The sequence below is a fragment of the Oncorhynchus mykiss genome, chromosome 3 (assembly GCF_013265735.2).
Source record: "Oncorhynchus mykiss isolate Arlee chromosome 3, USDA_OmykA_1.1, whole genome shotgun sequence".
Lineage (NCBI taxonomy): Eukaryota > Metazoa > Chordata > Actinopteri > Salmoniformes > Salmonidae > Oncorhynchus > Oncorhynchus mykiss.
The window spans coordinates 70778605-70804494 of record NC_048567.1 but is presented as its reverse complement, the minus strand read 5'-3'; the positions used below and the strand labels follow the sequence as shown (position 1 = coordinate 70804494).

Sequence of the window (25890 nt, the reverse complement as noted above, 5' to 3'; positions counted from 1 at the left end):
CCTCCTTGATAACGTGTAAACCGATAGAACCATACAAAAGGTACCAATTTGGATGGCTCCATCCGCAACATTTTAAGATGGCTGTGAAATAAGTTTACGTTCTTAACTCCGTTGTGCTAGCTAGATGCCATCTGACCCCTCAACATTTAGCTGCTCCCTGCTGGATGCCATCTGACCCCTCAACATTTAGCTGCTCCCTGCTGGATGCCATCTGACCCCTCAACATTTAGCTGTTCCTTGCTGGTAATGGAAACGGATGTTGTCTTCCCATACACTTGAGAATATATCCTCCCTCCCCTTTTTTAGAGTTATTATTGGAAGTAAGAGAATATGTTAATGTGAGGGTTTCTACCTCACAGCTTTCACCAATTCAGTCATTTCAGAATAGTCATTATCTTAGGAAATAAGGATTCATTGTGAAAGTATTGGAACGTGGCCTCATTCTGATTTGGGTTCTGAATGATGTTCCCTGCTCTCTTCTCTTCCTGTAGACGATGACCTCATTACTATTTTCGACAGCTCGGACCTGTCTTTCGCCATCCAGTGCAGTAGGATCCTCAAACTCACTCTCTTCGGTAAGATATTATCATACACATACATAACCATCCCTTCCTTTTTTTACTAATGGCCTAAGTGCTGCTGTGCCAAGCGCGCCCATCCTTGAATAATCAAAACAACTTGATTTTTCCCGTAGGATATTAAAGTAGGCTCATTCTGTTTTTCTAGTCTTTGTTATGGTACTGTACTATATATAACTTATGTCCTTTGTATCCTCTTGACTGCTCATTCTGACTGTTCCATTCCAACAGCACCCTCTCTCCAAAAGTTAAGGTTCATTTCCAGGAACATGCCACAGGGAGGCAGTCTAGTCTCATAGTTTGACATTGAACCTGAGGTCTTCATAGATCTACCTGAACTGGATTACCCGAGATCCGACCCAGTCACATTTTGTAGTTAACCCTCGGATCCCGCTCGGTGGCCACGGGCCTCGGATCTTTGTGAAAATATGTGAAATACTGACCGGATCCCAAATTACATTTGAAGAGTTTAGTTCCTAAACAACATTTCATACATTTTAAATGTTATCTTAGGGCTGAATGACTGTCAGGGGGGGTCCCTTTTCATCAAATCAGATGTGTCATTTTGTGACAAAAAGGCAAATTTGCTTTATTAAAACAAGCCACTTATGTGATGTGGGGTAAAATAGCCTACTTGTTGTGAGAGAGGAGGACGCACAGCGGAAAAGAGTGATAGCACCTAGACTATATAAAGTGAGTTTCTGAAACATTGAGTCAGTTGTTCTTTGCAGACGTGAAGAAGAAACTGAATGAAAGACCGTAGAGGGAGGAAAAAACAACAGTCATCTGTATACCCCTCATTTATGTACATTGTGGATATGAAGGGGAAAAGGGTTGCCCATATTGTCAAGACCTGAGCTATTTAATTAGTTTTATTTATAAAATTTACTACTTTATTTAGGGTATTTCATTTATTTTTTAAAGCTTTGTCTATTTAGTAGGCTTTTGCTATTTATTTAGGCTTTTTCCTTTGTTTAAAACCCCCTAGAGTCGATGCCTGCGCCCCGGTGGAAATCTCATTAGCATAATAATATCTGCATAAAAATGTCAGTTTCAGCTAGAGATTGTTTATTTTTTTTGCATTGAATCTGTCTCAGTCCACCGCATCTGCTGATGTCACTTCCGCACCCCAGGCTTAGACGGGGCTTACCTAGACAGTTGTGTGTTCAAATAACAGTTGAACTAATGTTGAATATCTCGAGTCAAGTGTGATATTTGTCAGCATAAAGATGAGTGGCTCATTTATGCTCTAGATTTGTGGCTTTTGTTCAAAATAAATAAGCTATATAATGCAGAGTTATTTACACATTCTTTCTGATCGTCTTTAATAAAGAACAGATATTTGACTAAGTTAATCTGCTCATGTTTGTGGTAGACTCATTGCCGTAGGCTTATCTGCAGAAATATTGTCTTTCTAATGTTGGAAGGCTGCCGATTTGATTGTGTAATGCATGGATAGGAATAAGAAATATCAGGACAACTTGTCTCTTCAACTCTCAGAACAGTAGGACTACACAACCGTGGCATGGATTACTTTTCGATCAAACCCATATCCAAACCAGACTGATTCTGCGGGCCTAAAGGCTATATCTCCATTTAATTTAGAACAAAAAATATTAGGCTATTATATGAGTTAGACCTGAGTTGTAGAACGACATATTTTGGTAGGCTATAACACTTGCTAGCATCCTAAAATCACAAAATAAAAATCCTTGAATCTAAAAAATGTGGTCAACAGAAACATGCAATTATAGCGTTGGTATACTGAACTCTAGATCAGGGATCATCAACTAGTTTCATCCACAAGCCGATTTAAAAAAATAATAATAATAATAATTTGAAAATTATTGAGCGGATGTTCGGGTGTCTGGAACATTAAACCATTTTTGTCGACTGCAAATTGATTGCAAGAAGCCCAAACAGAGATAATATTTGACTGAATCATTTTAAACCTTGCTTACATCAAAATCAAATCAAATCAAATCAAATTTTATTTGTCACATACACATGGTTAGCAGATGTTAATGCGAGTGTAGCGAAATGCTTGTGCTTCTAGTTCCGACAATGCAGTAATAACAAGTAATCTAACTAACAATTCCAAAACTACTGTCTTGTACACAGTGTAAGGGGATAAAGAATATGTACATAAGGATATATGAATGAGTGATGGTACAGAGCAGCATAGGCAAGATACAGTAGATGGTATCGGGTACAGTATGTACAATGAGATGAGTATGTAAACAAAGTGGCATAGTATAGTATAAAGTGGCTAGTGATACATGTATTACATAAGGATACCGTCGATGATATAGAGTACAGTATATACGTATGCGTATGAGATGAATAATGTAGGGTAAGTAACATTTATATAAGGTAGCATTGTTTAAAGTGGCTAGTGATATATTTACATCATTTCCCATCAATTCCCATTATTAAAGTGGCTGGAGTTGAGTCAGTGTCAGTGTGTTGGCAGCAGCCACTCAGTGTTAGTGGTGGCTGTTTAACAGTCTGATGGCCTTGAGATAGAAGCTGTTTTTCAGTCTCTCGGTCCCAGCTTTGATGCACCTGTACTGACCTCGCCTTCTGGATGATAGCGGGGTGAACAGGCAGTGGCTCGGGTGGTTGATGTCCTTGATGATCTTTATGGCCTTCCTGTGACATCGGGTGGTGTAGGTGTCCTGGAGGGCAGGTAGTTTGCCCCCGGTGATGCGTTGTGCAGACCTCACTACCCTCTGGAGAGCCTTACGGTTGAGGGCGGTGCAGTTGCCATACCAGGCGGTGATACAGCCCGCCAGGATGCTCTCGATTGTGCATCTGTAGAAGTTTGTGAGTGCTTTTGGTGACAAGCCGAATTTCTTCAGCCTCCTGAGGTTGAAGAAGCGCTGCTGCGCCTTCTTCACGATGCTGTCTGTGTGAGTGGACCAATTCAGTTTGTCTGTGATGTGTATGCCGAGGAACTTAAAACTTGCTACCCTCTCCACTACTGATCCATCGATGTGGATAGGGGGGTGTTCCCTCTGCTGTTTCCTGAAGTCCACAATCATCTCCTTAGTTTTGTTGACGTTGAGTGTGAGGTTGTTTTCCTGACACCACACTCCGAGGGCCCTCACCTCCTCCCTGTAGGCCGTCTCATCGTTGTTGGTAATCAAGCCTACCACTGTTGTGTCGTCCGCAAACTTGATGATTGAGTTGGAGGCGTGCGTGGCCACGCAGTCGTGGGTGAACAGGGAGTACAGGAGAGGGCTCAGAACGCAACCTTGTGGGGCCCCAGTGTTGAGGATCAGCGGGGAGGAGATGTTGTTGCCTACCCTCACCACCTGGGGGCGGCCCGTCAGGAAGTCCAGTACCCAGTTGCACAGGGCGGGGTCGAGACCCAGGGTCTCGAGCTTGATGACGAGCTTGGAGGGTACTATGGTGTTGAATGCCGAGCTGTAGTCGATGAACAGCATTCTCACATAGGTATTCCTCTTGTCCAGATGGGTTAGGGCAGTGTGCAGTGTGGTTGAGATTGCATCGTCTGTGGACCTATTTGGGCGGTAAGCAAATTGGAGTGGGTCTAGGGTGTCAGGTAGGGTGGAGGTGATATGGTCCTTGACTAGTCTCTCAAAGCACTTCATGATGACGGATGTGAGTGCTACGGGGCGGTAGTCATTTAGCTCAGTTACCTTAGCTTTCTTGGGAACAGGAACAATGGTGGCCCTCTTGAAGCATGTGGGAACAGCAGACTGGTATAGGGATTGATTGAATATGTCCGTAAACACACCGGCCAGCTGGTCTGCGCATGCTCTGAGGGCGCGGCTGGGGATGCCATCTGGGCCTGCAGCCTTGCGAGGGTTAACACGTTTAAATGTCTTACTCACCTCGGCTGCAGTGAAGGAGAGACCGCATGTTTTCGTTGCAGGCCGTGTCAGTGGCACTGTATTGTCCTCAAAGCGGGCAAAAAAGTTATTTAGTCTGCCTGGGAGCAAGACATCCTGGTCCGTGACTGGGCTGGGTTTCTTCCTGTAGTCCGTGATTGACTGTAGACCCTGCCACATGCCTCTTGTGTCTGAGCCGTTGAATTGAGATTCTACTTTGTCTCTGTACTGGCGCTTAGCTTGTTTGATAGCCTTGCGGAGGGAATAGCTGCACTGTTTGTATTCGGTCATGTTACCAGACACCTTGCCCTGATTAAAAGCAGTGGTTCGCGCTTTCAGTTTCACACGAATGCTGCCATCAATCCACGGTTTCTGGTTAGGGAATGTTTTAATCGTTGCTATGGGAACGACATCTTCAACGCACGTTCTAATGAACTCGCACACCGAATCAGCGTATTCGTCAATGTTGTTATCTGACGCAATACGAAACATCTCCCAGTCCACGTGATGGAAGCAGTCTTGGAGTGTGGAGTCAGCTTGGTCGGACCAGCGTTGGACAGACCTCAGCGTGGGAGCCTCTTGTTTTAGTTTCTGTCTGTAGGCAGGGATCAACAAAATGGAGTCGTGGTCAGCTTTTCCGAAAGGGGGGCGGGGCAGGGCCTTATATGCGTCGCGGAAGTTAGAGTAACAATGGTCCAAGGTCTTTCCTCCCCTGGTTGCGCAATCGATATGCTGATAAAATTTGGGGAGTCTTGTTTTCAGATTAGCCTTGTTAAAATCCCCAGCTACAATGAATGCAGCCTCCGGATAAATTGTTTCCAGTTTGCAGAGAGTTAAATAAAGTTCGTTCAGAGCCATCGATGTGTCTGCTTGGGGGGGGATATATACGGCTGTGATTATAATCGAAGAGAATTCTCTTGGTAGATAATGCGGTCTACATTTGATTGTGAGGAATTCTAAATCAGGTGAACAGAAGGATTTGAGTTCCTGTATGTTTCTTTCATCGCACCATGTCACGTTAGTCATAAGGCATACGCCCCCGCCCCTCTTTTTACCAGAAAGATGTTTTTTCCTGTCTGCGCGATGCGTGGAGAAACCTGTTGGCTGCACCGCTTCGGATTGCGTCTCTCCAGTAAGCCACGTTTCCGTGAAGCAAAGAACGTTACAGTCTCTGATGTCCCTCTGGAATGCTACCCTTGCTCGGATTTCATCAACCTTGTTGTCAAGAGACTGGACATTGGCAAGAAGAATGCTAGGGAGTGGTGCGCGCTGTGCCCGTCTCCGGAGTCTGACCAGAAGACCGCCTCGTTTCCCTCTCTTTCGGAGTCGTTTTTTTGGGTCGCTGCATAGGATCCACTCCGTTGTCCTGTTTGTAAGGCAGAACACAGGATCCGCGTCGCGAAAAACATATTCTTGGTCGTACTGATGGTGAGTTGATGCTGATCTTATATTCAGTAGTTCTTCTCGACTGTATGTAATGAAACCTAAGATGACCTGGGGTACTAATGTAAGAAATAACACGTAAAAAAACAAAAAACTGCATAGTTTCCTAGGAACGCGAAGCGAGGCGGCCATCTCTGTCGGCGCCGGAAGTTTACATTCGTATATGATCATGTGCGGGGGAATATTTGAACAGATTTCCAAAATTCAAATCACTTGGGGCTGATATCCTGGTGTTTATACAGTCTTATGTCCAGCAATGAAAATTATCAAATAAAAATATTTGTTTTTCTCAAAAAACGTGTGAGGCCAAATAAAACCACCTAGCGTGGCAGTAAAGCTAAAAAAGAATGTTTCTTTCTTATCCGTTTAAGTCGGATACAGACCTGACCCAATTTGGATCCAATTCTCTCTCAGGTCGGACATGTTGTGTCAGATCTGGTCCACCTCGTATCCGAACTGGATCGGATATTGATTTCCCCCCCATAATACTGGATCCTGTTGGTTGGGTAGAAATGTAATGGTTCGGATCTCAATTTTTGGATCCAAGAAGACCTCGACATTGAACTCCTACTTCGTACCCCTTGACACTTTGTTTTTCTCTCCTGCCAGTATTGTCCCAAAGGCAGTGTTCCTATGCTGGTTGGTTAGTAGAGGCACCAAGCTATACTACTTTTCACATGTCTCTCAGGAATTGAGCTCCATCTCGGGCTCCATGTTGTCAACCCCTTTTCAGAGAGTTTTAAGAGTGTGCTCTGCAAAGGATGGCAGATGGACGACGAAGACTTTTGTCTGGTTTAGGCCTAATCATCATAATGCCTTCTGATCTTCTGCCAGTGCCAGAGACATCCCTGTCCCTACGTGTGTGTGTGTGTGTGTGTGTGTGTCCATGTCACAGTATTGTACTCTGGCCATGTGTTATGCTTCCGCCTTTGTTTCACAGTGCAGAAATGTCAGATATGCATAACTGTTTACACAAACACACCTCTCCCTCTCATCTCCAATGCCAGCAGGCCCCATGATGTAATATCCTGTGCTCTGTTCCCAATTACACCCCAGTGTCCCTGAACTATCCCTGCTATTATTAGAGAGGGAGCGGCAGAAAGTAAATGTTTTGGGGATATTTGACTCCATCCTGAGACTTTAGTGCCGAGGCCTGGAGCGCCAGCACGTCCTGCCGGCCGTGACCTCACGTGTAGTCGATATTCCCAGACATGTGTACAGGGATTGGGAGCAGGAGGGGAGAGTAGGATTCATCCCGACTGTCCGTCTCCATCCAGGGCCTTTTTCTGACCCGCTGGGTCTCTGCTCACACAGGAATCTGGAATTCTGTCTGTAGAATGCCCTTGTATGTCATATACTACAGTCACATTGTCACATATACCATGTGTCCAAAGCTCCCATCATGCATTTCAACTGAGCTTTATTTGTTGGGCTTCCTGTAGTGTAGAACTGTGCTCATCTGTCTGTACTAGTTGTGCTCCAGGAGTTGAGTGTTGGTCACATCTCAAATGACTCCCTGTTCCCCATTGAGTACACTACTTCTAGCCAGAGCCACAGCCTTAGTGTCGCTTTGTGGTTTCAGTCATGTGGTTTCTGTGTCAAGCCAGAGTACTGTAGGACTGCTCATCTCCCTGCTCTTTTTGTACCCATTGATGGGCATACTCTCCCTCTCCTCTGTGCCCCTATAATCTCTATCTATTGATTCATTCCAGTGCTGATGAGGATTGTGTTGTGCTATGGCAGCCTGTAAGACTGGGACTCATTGAGATGATACATGGTTCCCAAACTTTTTCACTCCGGCTCCCTCTCCAGCATTGGGGAACATCTTCCCCCTGCGTCTATTTCTATGGGCAGAAGCTCTGTTCATGACACAAACTGTTCACACTCCTCTGCATTCACACAGGACCAAAATAAATGTACTGGACTCATGTTATAGTGATCAGAAGGACTGTCTGGTACAGATCACTGTATCCTATAGCTCTGGGATGCTGCAAGGTGGGTGGAGAGAGATTGAAGAGGTGATCCTCACCCTTACCATTGTGAAGTTCCATACCATTATATATTTGAACTGTAATAATGTTATATTGTCTCACACTTATTTTGTCTCGTACTCTTCTCACTCTTCCCCCAATATATCCCCTCCCTAGCTTTCTTTCTCTCTCCCTCTCTCGCTGTCTGTCTCTCTCGCTTTGTCTCTCGCTCTCAATTCAATGACAACGTGCCACAAATCTTGCTGCTGTGATTGCCTACTGTGTTATTTGGCCTAACATGAAGGGGAGTTTATCAATATTTTATTTGTTTTTAAATTGTTTATGGGTCCGAGTGATCTGTGGGAAATACACTGAACAAATCAAATTGTATTTGTCACATACACATGGTTAGCAGATGTTAATGCGAGTGTAGCGAAATGCTTGTGCTTCTAGTTCCGACAATGCTGTAATAACCAACGAGTAATCTAACCTAGCAATTCCACAACTACTACCTTATACACACAAGTGTAAAGAGATAAAGAATATGTACATAAAGATATATGAATGAGTGATGGTTCAGAATGGCATAGGCAAGATGCAGTAGATGGTATAGAGTACAGTATATACAGTGCCTTGCGAAAGTATTCGGCCCCCTTGAACTTTGCGACCTTTTGCCACATTTCAGGCTTCAAACATAAAGATATAAAACTGTATTTTTTTGTGAAGAATCAACAACAAGTGGGACACAATCATGAAGTGGAACGACATTTATTGGATATTTCAAACGTTTTTAACAAATCAAAAACTGAAAAATTGGGCGTGCAAAATTATTCAGCCCCCTTAAGTTAATACTTTGTAGCGCCACCTTTTGCTGCGATTACAGCTGTAAGTTGCTTGGGGTATGTCTCTATCAGTTTTGCACATCGAGAGACTGACATTTTTTCCCATTCCTCCTTGCGAAACAGCTCGAGCTCAGTGAGGTTGGATGGAGAGCATTTGTGAACAGCAGTTTTCAGTTCTTTCCACAGATTCTCGATTGGATTCAGGTCTGGACTTTGACTTGGCCATTCTAACACCTCGATATGTTTATTTTTGAACCATTCCATTGTAGATTTTGCTTTATGTTTTGGATCATTGTCTTGTTGGAAGACAAATATCCGTCCCAGTCTCAGGTCTTTTGCAGACTCCCATCAGGTTTTCTTCCAGAATGGTCCTGTATTTGGCTCCATCCATCTTCCCATCAATTTTAACCATCTTCCCTGTCCCTGCTGAAGAAAAGCAGGCCCAAACCATGATGCTGCCACCACCATGTTTGACAGTGGGGATGGTGTGTTCAGCTGTGTTGCTTTTACGCCAAACATAACGTTTTGCATTGTTGCCAAAAAGTTCAATTTTGGTTTCATCTGAGCACCTTCTTCCACATGTTTGGTGTGTCTCCCAGGTGGCTTGTGGCAAACTTTAAACAACACTTTTTATGGATATCTTTAAGAAATGGCTTTCTTCTTGCCACTCTTCCATAAAGGCCAGATTTGTGCAAGATTGTTGTCCTATGGACAGAGTCTCCCACCTCAGCTGTAGATCTCTGCAGTTCATCCAGAGTGATCATGGGCCTCTTGGCTGCATCTCTGATCAGTCTTCTCCTTGTATGAGCTGAAAGTTTAGAGGGACGGCCAGGTCTTGGTAGATTTGCAGTGGTCTGATACTCCTTCCATTTCAATATTATCGCTTGCACAGTGCTCCTTGGGATGTTTAAAGCTTGGGAAATCTTTTTGTATCCAAATCCGGCTTTAAACTTCTTCACAACAGTATCTCGGACCTGCCTGGTGTGTTCCTTGTTCTTCATGATGCTCTCTGCGCTTTTAACGGACCTCTGAGACTATCACAGTGCAGGTGCATTTATACGGAGACTTGATTACACACAGGTGGATTGTATTTATCATCATTAGTCATTTAGGTCAACATTGGATCATTCAGAGATCCTCACTGAACTTCTGGAGAGAGTTTGCTGCACTGAAAGTAAACGGGCTGAATAATTTTGAACGCCCAATCTTTCAGTTTTTGATTTGTTAAAGTTTGAAATATCCAATAAATGTCGTTCCACTTCATGATTTGTGTCCCACTTGTTGTTGATTCTTTATAAAAAAAATACAGTTTTAAATCTTTATTTTTGAAGCCTGAAATGTGGCAAAAGGTCGCAAAGTTCAAGGGGGCCGAATACTTTCGCAAGGCACTGTACATATGAGATGAGTAATGTAGGGTATGTAAACATTATATTAAGTAGCCTTGTTTAAAGTGGCTAGTGATAAAAACATTTCCATCAATTTCCATTATTAAAGTGAGCTGGAGTTGAGTCAGTATGTTGGCAGCAGCCACTCAATGTTAGTGGTGGCTGTTTAACAGTCTGATGGCCTTGAGAGAGAAGCTGTTTTTCAGTCTCTCGTTCCCTGCTTTGATGCACTTGTACTGACCTCGCCTTCTGGATGATAGCGGGGTGAACAGGCAGTGGCTCGGGTGGTTGTTGTCCTTGATGATCTTTATGGCCTTCCTGTGACATCGGGTGGTGTAGGTGTCCTGGAGGGCGGGTAGTTTGCCCCCGGTGATGCGTTGTGCAGACCTCACTACCCTCTGGAGAGCCTTACGGTTGTGGGCGGAGCAGTTGCCGTACCAGGCGGTGATACAGCCTGACAGGATGCTCTCGATTGTGCATCTGTAGAAGTTTGTGAGTGCTTTTGGTGACAAGCCGAATTTCTTCAGCCTCCTGAGGCTGCGCCTTCTTCACAACGCTGTCTGTGTGGGTGGACCAATTCAGTTTGTCCGTGACGTGTACGCCGAGGAACTTAAAACTTACTACCCTCTCCACTACTGTCCCGTCGATGTGGATAGGGGGGGGGGGGGAGGGTGCTCCCTCTGCTGTTTCCTGAAGTCCACAATCATCTCCTTTGTTTTGTTGACGTTGAGTGTGAGGTTATTTTCCTGACACCACACTCCGAGGGCCCTCCTCCCTGTAGGCTGTCTCGTCGTTTTTGGTAATCAAGCCTACCACTGTTGTGTCTTCCGCAAACTTGATGATTGAGTTGGAGGCGTGCATGGCCACGCAGTCGTGGGTGAACAGGGAGTACAGGAGAGGGTTCAGAACGCACCCTTGTGGGGCCCCAGTGTTGAGGATCAGCGGGGTGTAGATGTTGTTACCTACCCTCACCACCTGGGGGCGGCCCATCAGGAAGTCCAGTACCCAGTTGCACAGGGTGGGGTTGAGACCCAGGGTCTCGAGCTTGATGACGAGTTTGGAGGGTACTATGGTGTTGAATGCTGAGCTGTAGTCGATGAACAGCATTCTCACATAGGTATTCCTCTTGTCCAGATGGGTTAGGGCAGTGTGGTTGCGATTGCGTCTTCTGTGGACCTATTTGGGCGGTAAGCAAATTGTAGTGGGTCTAGGGTGTCAGGTAGGGTGGAGGTGATATGGTCCTTGACTAGTCTCTCAAAGCAATTCATGATGATGGAACTGAGTGCTACGGGAGGGTAGTCGTTTAGCTCAGTTACCTTAGCTTTCTTGGGAACAGGAACAATGGTGGCCCTCTTGAAGCATGTGGGAACAGCAGACTGGAATAAGGATTGATTGAATATGTCCGTAAACACACCAGCCAGCTGGTCTGCACATGCTCTGAGGATGCGGCTGGGCTTGCAGCCTTGCGAGTGTTAACACGTTTAAATGTTTTACTCACGTCGGCTGCAGTGAAGGAGAGCCCGCAGGTTTTAGTAGCGAGCCGTGTCAGTGGCACTGTATTGTCCTCAAAGCGGGCAAAAAAGTTATTTAGTCTGTCTGGGAGTAAGACATCCTGGTCTGCGACGGGGCTGGTTTTCTTTTTGTAATCCGTGATTGACTGTAGACCCTGACACATACCTCTTGTGTCTGAGCCTTTGAATTGCGACTCTACTTTGTCTCTATACTGACGCTTAGCTTGTTTGATTGCCTTGCGGAGGGAACAAAAGATGAGAGAACCGATAGGGAGGTGGTCAGAGACCTGACCGTGTGGTGCCAGGACAACAACCTCTCCCTCAACATGATCAAGACAAAGGGGATTGATTGTGGACTACAGGAAAATGAGGGCTGAGCACTCCCCCATTCTCATCGACGGGTCTGTAGTGGAGCAGGTTGAGAGCTTCAAGTTCCTCGGTGTCCACATCACCAACAAACTAACATTGTCCAAGCACACCAAGACGGTCGTGAAGAGGGCACAACAAAGCATATTCCCCCTCAGGAGGCTGAAAAGATTTGCCTTTGATCCTCAGTTCTACAGCTGCACCATCGAGAGCCTCCTGATGTCGTGTCTTTACTATCATTGACTGAAGACTTATAGTTTTAATTAGTTACTACGCGATCAACTGATTAATCACGTAACTAATTAACTAGGAAGTCGGGGCACCAAGGAAAAATATTCAGATTACAAAGTTATAATTTCCTAAAATAACTTTTCAGGTATTTTATCTGATCAATTAGTCTTCGAATTAATTAATTATTTATTTGACCTCACGTTAGTCTCATTCCAAACGTCGTAAATTGTTAGTTATCTGCACGAACCCAGTCTTCACTGAGTCATCCATACATCAATTGTCTTAAATCATTTATTTATTACTAACTAAGTAATTCACAGAAATGCATAAACAAACAAGGTAAATGTAATGATAGGAGAATGTGCCCTAGTGGGCTAAACCGGCATTGCGGCTTGTTAGACAAAAAGGGGAAGTGGTGGTCGACTAAGAAGTCACTTCTTTTGTGGAATTGTCCGTCTCTCTCTCTCTCTCTCTCTCGTGGTTAGAGGGGATAGTTCAGAGTGACATTCGTTATAGATGGATGTTTCGGCGGTTGTCGTTCTTCGCGTTCAATGATACCGAATTCCTAGCTGCAGACTAGTAATTAATATCAAAGACTTGTTCCCATTCTGTCGGTATCGATAGTCTAAGAGTCTAACCACGTGGTATGGTTAAAAGATTCAGCAATGGTCTGCAACCTTTTTGTCCTCCCTTGATTGAGAGAATCATGGTCTGCAACCTTTAGCCATCTCGTAATTGAGGTAAGCTCGGTCTGCTGATAATTTCTCAGTTGGGTTTTATTCGGAATGGCAGAAAAGGGGCTGTCCCAGGAGGCCTGATGCTAACTGGGCTCAGGGGCGGTCCTCTAATTTAGTTCAAATCAAAAGGGAATTGTATTTTTCTTCATTCAACAGTCCACAATCATATTACACAATTATACAAACAGTATCATCCTCACTCATTCATCTTATACAACAATTAGATGTAAACCTCATATCTGAGGCTATTATATAAACAGTGTTATGGTAATGTGGCCACACCATCTCCCATGAGCTTCCCCAAGTTGTGACAAACGGACCAGTTCGTAGCTGGATTCTTCACAGATCTTTTACACTTTTCTCCGGAACATGGAATTTGTTCGTACCTCAAGTTCTGTGAGGTGGAAGGATTTCCTTTGTCCTCTATGAAAGTTTACCCTCTCTCTACTATGTGGCCATGTGGCAAGGTCTTCTCAGGAATTTACGACCTCTGACCACAGCAACCTAGTTGAAGGAGGCAAGGGGGGGAGGCAGGGAGAGGGGGATGGGCTTGCTATAACCAAAGAGGCCAATGTCATGACACTGACTGGTTGCATCACTGCCTGGAATGGCAACTGCTTGGCCTCCAACCGCAAAGTACTACAGAGGGTAGTGCATACTTCCCAGTACATAATGGGGTCAAGCTTCCTGCCATCCAGGACCTCCTTACCAGGCGGTGTCAGAGGCTCCAGCCACCCTAGTCATAGGCTATTCTCTCTGCTACATCACGGCAAGCGGTACCGGAGTGCCACGTCTAGGTCCAAAAGGATTAACAGCTTCTACCCCCAAACCATAAGACTCCTGAACAGCTAATCAAATGCATTACCACCCCCCCCCTTACGCAGATTTACAGCAGAAAAAGAAACAGCAGATTTATAAAATGTTTTATTAAAAATGATGGAATATCTACATAGGTGTACAGAGGCCCATTATCAGCAAAAATCACTCCTGTGTTCCAATGGCACGTTGTGTTAGCTAATCCAAGTTGACCTTTTTAAAAAGCTCATTAGAAACCCCTTTTGCAATTATGTTGGCACAGCTGAAAGCTGTTGTGCTGATTGAAGAAGCAATATAACTGGCCTCCTTTATTCTAATTGAGTATCTGGAGCATCAGCATTTGTAGGTTCAATTACAGGCTCAAAATGGCCAGAAATGAAGTACCTGCAAAACACCAGTCTCAACATCAACAGTGAAGAGGTGACCCCCGGGATGCTGGCCCTCTAGGCAGAGTTGCAACGAGAAGGCCAGCATCATGGAGTCGCCTCTTCACTGTTGATGTTGAGACTGGTGTTTTGCGGGTACTATTTAATGAAGCTGCCAGTTGAGGACTTGAGGCATCTGTTTCTCAAAGTAGACACTAATGTACTTGTCCCTTAACCTTTCTGATCTCCCCATCCTGGATCCGGGATCGTGAATACAGACTCAAGCTCATTACCATAACGCAACGTTAACTATTCATGAAAATCGCAAATGAAATGAAATAAATATGCTAGCTCTCAAGCTTAGCCTTTTGTTAACAACACTGTCATCTCAGATTTTCAAAATATGCTTCTCAACCATTGCAAAACAAGCATTTGTGTAACAGTATTAATGGCTAACGTAGCATTTAGCATTAGCATTCAGCTGGCAACATTTACACAAAAAAACAGAAAAGCATTCAAATAAAATCATTTACCTTTGAAGAACTTCAGATGTTTTCAATGAGGAGACTCTCAGATAGCAAATGTTCAGTTTTTCCTGAAAGATTATTTGTTTAGGACAAATCGCTCCGTTTTCTGCGTCACGTTTAGCTATGAAAAAACCCCTGTATCCAGGATTGTGTAAATCTATCAGCAAGCTCATTAGCATAACACAACGTTAACTATTTATGAAAATCGCAAATGAAATGAAATAAATATGCCATCTCTCAAGCTTAGCCTTTTGTAAACAACACTGTCATCTCAGATTTTCAAAATATGCTTCTCAACCATAGGAAAACAATAATTTGTGTAAAAGTAGCTAGCTAGCGTTAGCATTTCGCGTTAGCATTTCGCGTTAGCATTTCGCGTTAGCATTTCGCGTTAGCATCCAGCACGCAACATTAACAAAAACATAAAAGCCTTCAAATAAAATCATTTACCTTTGAAGAACTTCTGATGTTTTCAATGAGGATACTCTCAGTTAGATAGCAGATGCTCAGTTTTTCCAAAAAGATTCCTTGTGTATTAGAAATAGCTCCGTTTTATACATCACATTTGGCTACCAAAAAAAATCCGAAAATTCAGTCCTCAAAACGAACTTTTTTCCAAATTAACTCCATAATATCGACTGAAAACATGGCAAACGTTGTTTAGAATCAATCATCAAGGTGTTTTTCACATATCTCTTCATTGATACATCGTTCTTGGACACATGCTTTCTCCCCTGAATCAAATGGTAAAGTAGAAGCAGCTGGCAATTGCGCACCGAATTCGACGCAGGACACCAGGCGGACACTTGGAAAATGTAGTCTCTTATGGTCAATCTTCCAATGATATGCCTACAAATACGTCACAATGCTGCTAAGACCTTGGGCGAACGACAGAAAGTGTAGGCTCATTCGTTGCGCAATCACAGCCATATAAGGAGAGAATGGAAAACAGAGCTTCAGAAATTCTGCTAATTCCTGGGTGATGCATCATCTTGGTTTCGCCTGTAGAATGAGTTCTGGGGCACTTACAGACAAAATCTTTGCAGATTCTGAAACTTCAGAGTGTTTTCTTTCCAAAACTGTCAAGAATATGCATAGTCGAGCATCTTTTCGTGACAAAATATTGCGCTTAAAACGGGAACGTTTTTTATCCAAAAATGAAATAGCGCCCCTAGAGCTCTAACAGGTTAAAATGATAAACTTGGATTAGCTAGCACAACGTGCCATTGGAACCCTATGTAGATATTCCATGAAAAATCGGACATTTCCAGCTACAATAGTCATTTACAACATTAACAATGTCTATACTGCATCTCTGATCAATTTGATGTTATTTTAATTGAAAATGTGCTTTTCTTTCAAAAACAAGAACATTTCTAAGTGACCTCAAACTTGTGAACGGTAGAGTATGTATATATTTTTTTAAATTGTGGATCACATTTTTATTTGGCGTACCCCCTACGGCATTACGCTTACCCCAGTTTGGGAATACCTGCTCTACACAACATGGAGGTCGGTGTATGGTAGAGAAATTAACATTCAATTCTCTGGCAACTACTCTGTTGGACAATCCTGCAGTCAGCATGCCAATTGCACACTTCCTTAAAACGTGAGACATCTGTGGTATTGTGCAGTTTTGTCAAACAACACATCTTAGTGTCCCCAACGCAATGTTCACCTGTGTAATGATCATGCTGTTTATTCAGCTTCTTCACATGCCACACCTGTCAGGTGGATGGATTATCTTGGCAAAGGAGAGATTTGTGCACAAAATTTACGAGAAATAAGCGTTTTGTGCAAATGTTAAATTTCACTGATCTTTTATTTCAGCTCAAATGCTTTACATGTTGTGTTTATTTTTGTTCAGTCTATGTATCTCTGTGGTAATCTCTTTCTCTTCTCTCCCCCCACAGTGAATGGTCAGCCGAGACCTCTGGAGTCCTGTCAGGTAAAGTACCTGCGTAAGGAGCTCATTGGCATCAGGAACAAAATTAACGGTCTCTTGGAATGTCTGGAGCCCCCCTCAGAACCTGGCCTGGCTGCCTCCGCACCAGACACGGGTACGCGCGCACACACACACCTACCTCTGTCTTTGCAAGTGTGAAGTATGTTTTTAAATCATGTAATTATCTACTGATATGCATATTTGTTGTATAACTTTATGTAGTGTACACACAGATACAGGCTGGTTGGTTTTATTACTTCCTAAACCCTCTCTGTAACTTCACTATTTAGCCCTGAAAAGGGTGGTCCTCTTTCCTAAACCATCCATTGCTTCTAATCCAGTGGACCAATCACATTCCACACCTGCACTATGTTTAACGCCAGGGGCGTTTTCACAGCATGCTTTGCATCAATGTTGTTCGCTAGCTGACTTGTGGTGGACAGCAACAGGTGGATTTGAGGAGAGAAGTGTAAAAAATGTTTTTACGAGGTGTTTCCTTTGGCATGTTTATGCCGCTAATCCGGGGTAAGGAGTTGATGTTTCAATGATAAAAGATAATGGAACGTTCTGCTTATTTGCATATTTGACAATGTATTTTTTGTGAATGTGTGTATATTGGTGTGTTGACATGCATCCCCTCCCATCCACTTCCTCTCTCCTCCAGACTCGGTGGATGTATGTGAGGGGAGGGTGGTGGCAGCGGTGAAGCAGGCCCCGGTCCCAGTCAGTGCGGCCAGCATGTCGGCCTTCGACCCCCTGAATAAGCAGGACGAAGTCAGCAAGAACGTCATCTCCGCCTTTGGCCTGAGTGAGAACCATGTCTCAGGTAAGGCCGCCCATCATTGCTATTACTTTCTGTTTTGTATTTTTTTATGCCATTTTCTGACTGACCTTGCCCTCACTCCCCACCCTGTTTGATTTCTCACTTTTCTCTCTCTCTGTTGAGCGTCTGATACATACCCCCTTTGTCGCAGGATGGGGATTGGGGGTTGCACAATTTTTGTATTTTACTTAACTAGGCAAGTCAGTTCAGAACAAATTCTTATTTACAATGACGGCTTACCCCGGCCAAACACTAACCCGGACGACGCTGGGTCAATCACGGCCGGTTGTGATACAGCCTGGAGTCGAACCAGGGTCTCTAGTGACGCCTGAGATGCAGTGCCTTAGACCGCTGCCCACTCTGGAGCCCAAAATTAGTGGTGGTTGGGCCTGTTGCTCTGCTCATGGCCTGGGCATATGTGCGGCTCTCATGTTGAAGTCTGCTGATCTGGGGGGACCTATATAGGGTGTGGCCAGGGTTTGTTTGGGTTGTTCTCAGCTGGTTGGGGTGTGGCTGGTGACGCTGTGGTCTGGGTGTAGGTCCTCTTGGTGTGGGTTCTCTCGGTGCAGGTGTCTCATTGGTCTGGACAGGGTGTCCAATGCTCTGTTGCTCCTGTGTGAGGTGCTGCGGTTCAGGGTGACGTCCTTCGGGGTCCTGGCAGAAGTTGGGATGGCTGCCTTGTAGAGGTGGACCTGGTCGTAAAGGGTGATGTGGTGGGCCAGGTAGACATTAGGTTTTGAGGCAAAGTCCTGGGAAATGCTGTCATTCACCTGCTGTATGGTGGCTGGGTGGAAGTATTTTTGTGGTAGCAGGGTGGAGATAACCACTTGTGCGTTGGGGAAAAAGTTTATTCTCTTGAATTGATTTGCCAATGAGGAACACAATTTCTGGCTTTTGTGCCTATCCCGTAAAGGTCCTTCTGGAAGTGCATGAGAATGCCCTGCACCATTACTGGCCCAGACGGGTACATGTTGACAAGTTGATTCAATTTCCTCAATGTCTAGTATTCTGAGTGTCTAGCCTGGGCCAATACCCTCTCTCTTGACATAGGGGTAGTGTGCTCTTATAGCACTGTGTCATGCCAGGGGATGGTCTGTGCGGAAAATTAAGTTGCTTTTGTTCCCCTCTTTGCAGCAGTCAGCAAATAGTGTGTCTGGATTGTCCTTGAGGAGCTTCTTTTTGTAGTTATTCCGTGCAGTTTTATTTTAAATATTCATGGGGTACTGTACTTTGATGACATCTGCATGGGGATACGCCAGGGGGCTTCAACGGCCTCTGCATTTGGGTGGGGGAGGCTATGAAACTGCTGCCATTGTTAAGGCTCAAGAGTTTTCACACACATCACTTCACACTTCAGTGCTAATTGAAGTTGCAGCCGGGTCAGGTCAGTTCTGTCCTAGCAGCTTATTAGCCTTAGTTCATTTTGTTATATAAAGCTTATTAAATATCTTTAACTTTTTGGCTCTAAAAGTAGGTTCAGACTGAGTAATGTTCACTCAGTTTTGTGTTGGATGGTATTTCCAGGTTTCCTCTGTGTTTCTTCTGCAGGTTTTTGTTTGCTCTAAGTTTTTTGTCGACTGTCCTTGGTAGTTAGTATCCATTCAGGTCATTTTGTCAAATCATGGTTTTAGGTATGGAGTTTTGAGGATAGTGTCCTATAGAGGATAGTGTCCTGTATGTCCTTGTGGGGGAAAAAAATCTATCTACATTTATCCAACTCTATTTATATGTTTTATATATTTCTATCTCTCTCTGCTCATGCTCTGTAATCTCATCATCCTCTCTCTCCCTCTCTTTCTCTCCCTCTCTCTAGCTCCCCCGGGTGTTTCGTCTGTGGAGCGGTCAAATACTCCAGACAGCATTGCGTCATCGTCGTCCGCCGCCCCCCAGCCACAGGCCCCCTACGCAGGGATGCAGCAGGGACCCCCAGCAGCCCTCGACGGTTAGGAACACGCACACAGTAACCATTACCACCATATCTCTGCATGAATGAATGTAGGACAAGGTGGGGAGGGAGGTTATCAGTGTGGGCCATTGTAGCCATTGGGTGGTTTAGCACCTCCAAATATCTGGGGTTAACTGGGATCCCTAAAAAACTGTTGTCTTGTCAAGACGGTAGAGCAAGTTCACCCCATGACAGTTACCAGAGGTCAGTTTGTGCTTTAAACTGATCTTAGGCCTGTGCCTCAGGGCAGCCTTAATCCAGTTGATGTGTTGTGGTACACCTCTCTGGCGTGGCAGCTTTAGGGCCCGGGACAACACTACTTGAGCAAAAGGGCCCATCACAGAACGATGTTCCAGTCCCCTGCCCTGCCAATGGCATGTTGTTTTTTTTGTTCTTATTTCCACATTGTCCTCTACAGACATTTAGAACATTATGATTGTGTCACAGTGTCGCAATGGCTTCATCCAGATGATTTTCACTGCTCAGACTTGTCGTCAACCACAAATGGGGGGAATTGGTTGTCCTGCTTAATTGTTTGTGTCATGCTGTTGGACATTAAATCTAATGTAAATCACAACTGCCATCTTAGTAGGGTATTTATTCATGCCTCCATTTTAGTCTGGGATGGCTAAATATTACACTTGGATTGGCCAGTTCCCCAGTCCTGTTTTCAGTACAGTATTGTTACTCTGCATATCTACATGCTGATGTAGCTGTAACATACAGTGTATTCAGACCATAACCTTTCCCACACGTTACGTTACAGCCTTCTTCTAAAATAGATGAAATACACTATTCCCCTCATCTACACACACTACCCCATAATGACAAAACAAAAACAGATTTTTTTTATGTTTGCAAATTCCTAAAAAATATTTTATTTATTAATTATACGTATTCAAACCCTTTGCTATGATACTTGAAATTGAGCTCAGATGAATTCTGTTTACATTGATCATCTTTGAGATGTTTCTAAAACCTGATTGGATTCCACCAGTAGTAAATTAAATTGTTTGGACATGATTTGGAAAGGCACACACCTGTCTATATAAGTTCCCACACTTGACAGTGCATGTCAGAGCAAAAACCAACCCATGAGTTCAAAGGAATTGTCCGTAGACCTCCGAGACAGGATTGTGTCGAGGCACATGTGACAGAATGTGGGGGGTGGCTGCCGTTTTACAGGCTCCTGAACAACGTTGCTTTTTTTTTTCACGTTGTTTGTAACAGTACATAATGTTGCTGCTGCTGTCTCTTATGACTGAAAAGAGCTTCTAGATATCAGAACAGTGTTTACTCACCTAGAGTTGGACGAAGATTTTCTCTTTAATGTGTCCGATGCGAAGGATATACTGCTACTCGGAGACCAGGCCCAAATCCCTGTCATATTCGCATGAAGAAAAGACTGAAATAAAGGAGGCTGGAGATCAGGGTGACTTGTGAGAATTTGTTGGCAAGTGAGTAACCCTCCTCAACCGTCCCTTCTATTGGCCAACATGCAATCACTGGAAAATAACTGGATGATCTCGGCTCGAGACTATCCTGCCAACTGTAATATCTTGTGTTTCACAGTCGTGATGGAACAACAAGGATAATATACAGTTGGCTGGGTTTTCCGTGCATCGGCAGGACAGAACAGTTACGTCTGGTAAGACGAGGGGTGGAGGTGTGTATTTTTCAGTAACAGCCGGTGCGCAGTCTAATATTAAAGAGGTCTCTAGGTATTGCTTGCCTGAGGTAGTGTGGTCTCCAGTTTATAATGAGGTACTCTATCTACCATTTTTCAGAGCCATCTATTTACCACCACAACCCAATGCTGGCATTAAGACCGCACTCAATGAGTTGTATAAGGCCATAAGCAAACAAGAAAATTCTCACCCAGAAGTGGTGCTCCTAGTGTCCGGGGACTTTAATGCAGGCAATTTTAAATCCTTTTTACCTCATTTCTACCAGCATGTCACATGTGCAACCAGAGGAAAAATAACTCTAGACCAGCTTTACGCCACACACGGATGCATACAAAACTCTCCCTCGCCCTCCATTTGGTAAATCTGACTATAACTCTATCCTCCTGACAACCGCTTACAAGCAAAAACTAAAGCAGGAAGTTCCAGTGACTCGCTCAATATGGGAGAGGTCAGATGACGCGGATGCTACGCTATAGGGCTGTTTTGCTAGCACAGACTGGAATATGTTCCGGGATTCATCCAATGGCATTGGAGTATGCCACCTCAGTCACCTTGCTCCATCAATACGTTCCTTGATGTCTTCGTCCCCACAGTGACTTTACCTACATATCCCAATCAGAAGCCATTGATTACAGGCAACATCTGCAACGAGTTAAACGGCTAGAGCGGCCGCTTTCAAGGAGTGGGACACTAATCCGGACGCTTCTAAGAAATCCTGCTATGCCCTCAGACGAACTATCAAACAGGCAAAGCGTCAGTACAGGACTAATATGGAATCCTACTACACCGGTTCTGACGCTTGTTGGATGTGGCAGGTCTTGCAAACTATTACAGACTACAAATGGAAACCCAGCCACGAGCTGCCCAGTGACGCAAGCCTACCAGACGAGCTAAATGCCTTTTATGCTCGCTTCGAGGCATGCAACACTGAAGCATCACGCTCTCGATAACCTATGTGAGCAAGACCTTTAAACAGGTCAACATTCACAAGGCCGCGGGGCCAGACGGATTACCAGTACGTGTACTCTGATCATGCGCTGATCAACTGGCAAGTGATCTTCACTGACCATTTTCAACCTGTCCCTGACTGAATCTGTAATACTTACATGCTTCAAGTACACCACCATACCCCATGTGCCCAAGAAAGTGAAGGTAAACTGCCTAATTGACTACCGCCCGTAGCACTCACTTCGATAGCCATGACGTTCTTTGAAATACGGCTCACATCAACACCATTATCCCCAAAACCCTAGACCCACTCCAATTTGCATACTGCCCCATCAGATCCACAGATGACGCAATCTCAATCACACTCCACGCTGTCCTTTCCCACCTGGACAAAAGAAACACCTATGGAAGAATGCTGTTCATTTACTACAGCTCAGTGTTCAACACCATAGTGACGACAAAGCTTATCACTAAGCTAAGGACCCTGGCACTAAACACCTCCCTTTGCAACTGGATCCTGGACTTCCTGACGGGCCACCCAGGCTCAACTGCAACACCATCATTAAGTTTGCTGATGACACAACAGTGGTAGGCCTGATCACCGACAACGATGAGACAGCCTATAGGGAGGAAGTCCGAGACTTGGGTGGTGTGGTGCCAGGACAACAACCTATCACTCAACCTGAGCAAGACAAAGGAGATGATCGTGGACTGCAGGAAACGGAGGGCCAAACACGCTCCCATTCTCATTGACGGTACTGTAGTTGAGCGGGTTGAGAGTTTCAAATTCTTTTCGTAGTTCAAACACACCAAAACAGTCGCGAAGAGGGCATCTTTTTCCCCTCAGTAGACCGAAAAGATTTTGCATGGGTCTCCAGATCCTCAAAAAGTTCTACAGATGCACAATCAAGAGCATCCAGACCAGTTGCTATTTTGTTTTTATTAAATTTTTACTTTCGTTTATTTAGTAAATATTTTCTTAACCAACAATGCAGTTCGAGAAATAGAGTTATGGGCTTGTAAGGAAGCATTTCACGGTAAGGTTGTTGGTAACCTGTTGTATTCGGCATATGTGACATACAATTTGATTTTGATTTGAGATCTGGGGAACAGTACCAAAAATGTCTGCAGCTTTGAAGGTCCCCAAGAACACAGTGGCCTCCATAATTCTTAAATTGAAGAGGTTTGGAACTAAACTCTTTTTGCCAGTCCTGTCTGGTCCAGCAACGGTGGGTTTGTGCCCATAGGCGACATTGTTGCCGGTGATGTCTGGTGAAGACCTGCCTTACAACAGGCCTACAAGCCCTCAGTCCAGCCTCTCTCAGCCTATTGTGGACATTCTGAGCACTAATTGAGGGTTTGTGCATTCCTGGTGTAACTCGGGCAGTTGTTGCCATCCTGTACCTGTCCCCCCGCAGGTGTGATGTTCAGGTGTACCGATCCTGTGCAGGTGGTGTTAGACATGGTCTGCCACTGCGAGGACGATCAGCTGTCCGTTCTGTCTCCCTGTAGCACTGTCTTAGACGTCTCACAGTACGGACATTGCAATATTTTGCCCTGACCACATCTGCAGTACTCTTGCCTCCTTGCAGCATGCCTAATGCACGTTCACGCAGATGAGCAGGGACCCTGGGTATCTTTCTTTTGGTGTTTTTCAGAGTCAGTAGAAAGGCCTCTTTAGTGTCCCAAGTGTTCATAACTGTGACCTTAATTGCCTACAGTCTGTAAGCTGTTAGTGCAAAATTATTCAGCCCCTTTACTTTCAGTGCAGCAAACTCTCTCCAGAAGTTCAGTGAGGATCTCTGAATGATCCAATGTTGACCTAAATGACTAATGATGATAAATACAATCCACCTGTGTGTAATCAAGTCTCCGTATAAATGCACCTGCACTGTGATAGTCTCAGAGGTCCGTTAAAAGCGCAGAGAGCATCATGAAGAACAAGGAACACACCAGGCAGGTCCGAGATACTGTTGTGAAGAAGTTTAAAGCCGGATTTGGATACAAAAAGATTTCCCAAGCTTTAAACATCCCAAGGAGCACTGTGCAAGCGATAATATTGAAATGGAAGGAGTATCAGACCACTGCAAATCTACCAAGACCTGGCCGTCCCTCTAAACTTTCAGCTCATACAAGGAGAAGTCTGTTCAGAGATGCAGCCAAGAGGCCCATGATCACTCTGGATGAACTGCAGAGATCTACAGCTGAGGTGGGAGACTCTGTCCATAGGACAACAATCAGTCGTATATTGCACAAATCTGGCCTTTATGGAAGAGTGGCAAGAAGAAAGCCATTTCTTAAAGATATCCATAAAAAGTGTTGTTTAAAGTTTGCCACAAGCCACCTGGGAGACACACCAAACATGTGGAAGAAGGTGCTCTGGTCAGATGAAACCAAAATTGAACTTTTTGGCAACAATGCAAAACGTTATGTTTGGCGTAAAAGCAACACAGCTCATCACCCTGAACACACCATCCCCACTGTCAAACATGGTGGTGGCAGCATCATGGTTTGGGCCTGCTTTTCTTCAGCAGGGACAGGGAAGATGGTTAAAATAGAGACAAAAAAATGCAAAACTGATAGAGACATACCCCAAGCGACTTACAGCTGTAATCGCAGCAAAAGGTGGCGCTACAAAGTATTAACTTAAGGGGGCTGAATAATTTTGCACGCCCAATTTTTCAGTTTTTGATTTGTTAAAAAAGTTTGAAATATCCAATAAATGTCGTTCCACTTCATGATTGTGTCCCACTTGTTGTTGATTCTTCACAAAAAAATACAGTTTTATATCTTTATGTTTGAAGCCTGAAATGTGGCAAAAGGGGGCCGAATACTTTCGCAAGGCACTGTATGAAGTTATTTGCATTTTTACGAATTCTTTGAAAGACAGGGTCCTGAAAAAGGGACGTTTTGGTTTTTGCTGAGTTCACCAAGACCCTTCCTCGAGCTGGCCGCCCGGCCAAACTGAGCAATTTGGGGAGAAGGGCCTTTGTCAGGGAGGTGACCAAGAACCCGATGGTCACTCTAACATGGGTCCAGAGTTCCTCTAAGGACAACCATCTCTGCAGCACTTAGGCCTTTATGGTAGTTTGGACAGATGGAAGCCACTCCTCATTACCCTATTTTTAAATGTTTTACTTTCGTTTATTTAGTAAATATTTTCTTAACTCTATTTCTTGAACTGCTTTGTTGGTTAAGGGCTTGTAACTAAGCATTTCACAGTAAGGTCTACTGATGTATTTGGCGCGTGTGATCAAATAAAACTAGATTTGCTTTGAGTAAAATTAACATGACAGCCCGCTTGGAGTTTGCCAAAAGGGACGTAAAGACTCTCAGACCATGAGAAACAAGATTCTCTGGTCTGATTAAACCAAGATTGAACTCGTTGGCCTGAATGCCAAGCGTCATGTCTGGAGGAAACCTGGTTCCATCCCTGTGGTGAATCATGGTGGTGGCAGCATCATGCTGTGGGGATATTTTTCAGTGCCAGGGACTGGGAGACTGGTAAGAAGTACAGAAATACTTCATGAATACCTTCTCTCAACCTCTGACTGGGGCAAAGGTTCACCTTCCAACAGGACAACAATCCTAAGCACACAGCCAAGACAACGCAGGAGTGGCTTCGGGACAAGTCTCTGAATGTCCTTGGGAGGCTCACCTAGAGCCCAGACTTGAACCCGATTTAACATCTCCAGAGAGACCTGAAAATACCTGTGCAACCATCCAACCTGACAGAGCTTGAGATCATCTGCAGAGAAGGGGAGAAAATCACGTAAATACAGGTGTGCCGAGCTTGTAGCGACATACCCAAGAAGACGCAAGGTTGTAATCGCTGCCAAACATGCTTCAACAAAGTACTAAGGGTCTGAATACTTATGTAAATGTCATTTTTCAGTTTTTATAATCTTTATAC

The 25890-nt window shown here is 44.3% G+C and overlaps 1 protein-coding gene across 3 annotated transcripts in view; it reads left to right on the top strand.

Annotated features, from left to right (window-relative positions):
- The window catches only part of LOC110520510 (protein TFG), a 35385-nt gene that overhangs the window by 2046 nt on the left and 7449 nt on the right, over window positions 1-25890 (top strand). For all 3 annotated transcript variants that reach the window (XM_036975067.1, XM_036975066.1, XM_021597886.2), the window contains exons 3-6: window positions 492-575; window positions 16542-16688; window positions 17238-17399; window positions 19210-19338. In XM_036975067.1, coding sequence (XP_036830962.1) covers window positions 492-575; window positions 16542-16688; window positions 17238-17399; window positions 19210-19338 — 522 coding nt within the window. The remainder of the gene's footprint in view (window positions 1-491; window positions 576-16541; window positions 16689-17237; window positions 17400-19209; window positions 19339-25890) is intronic.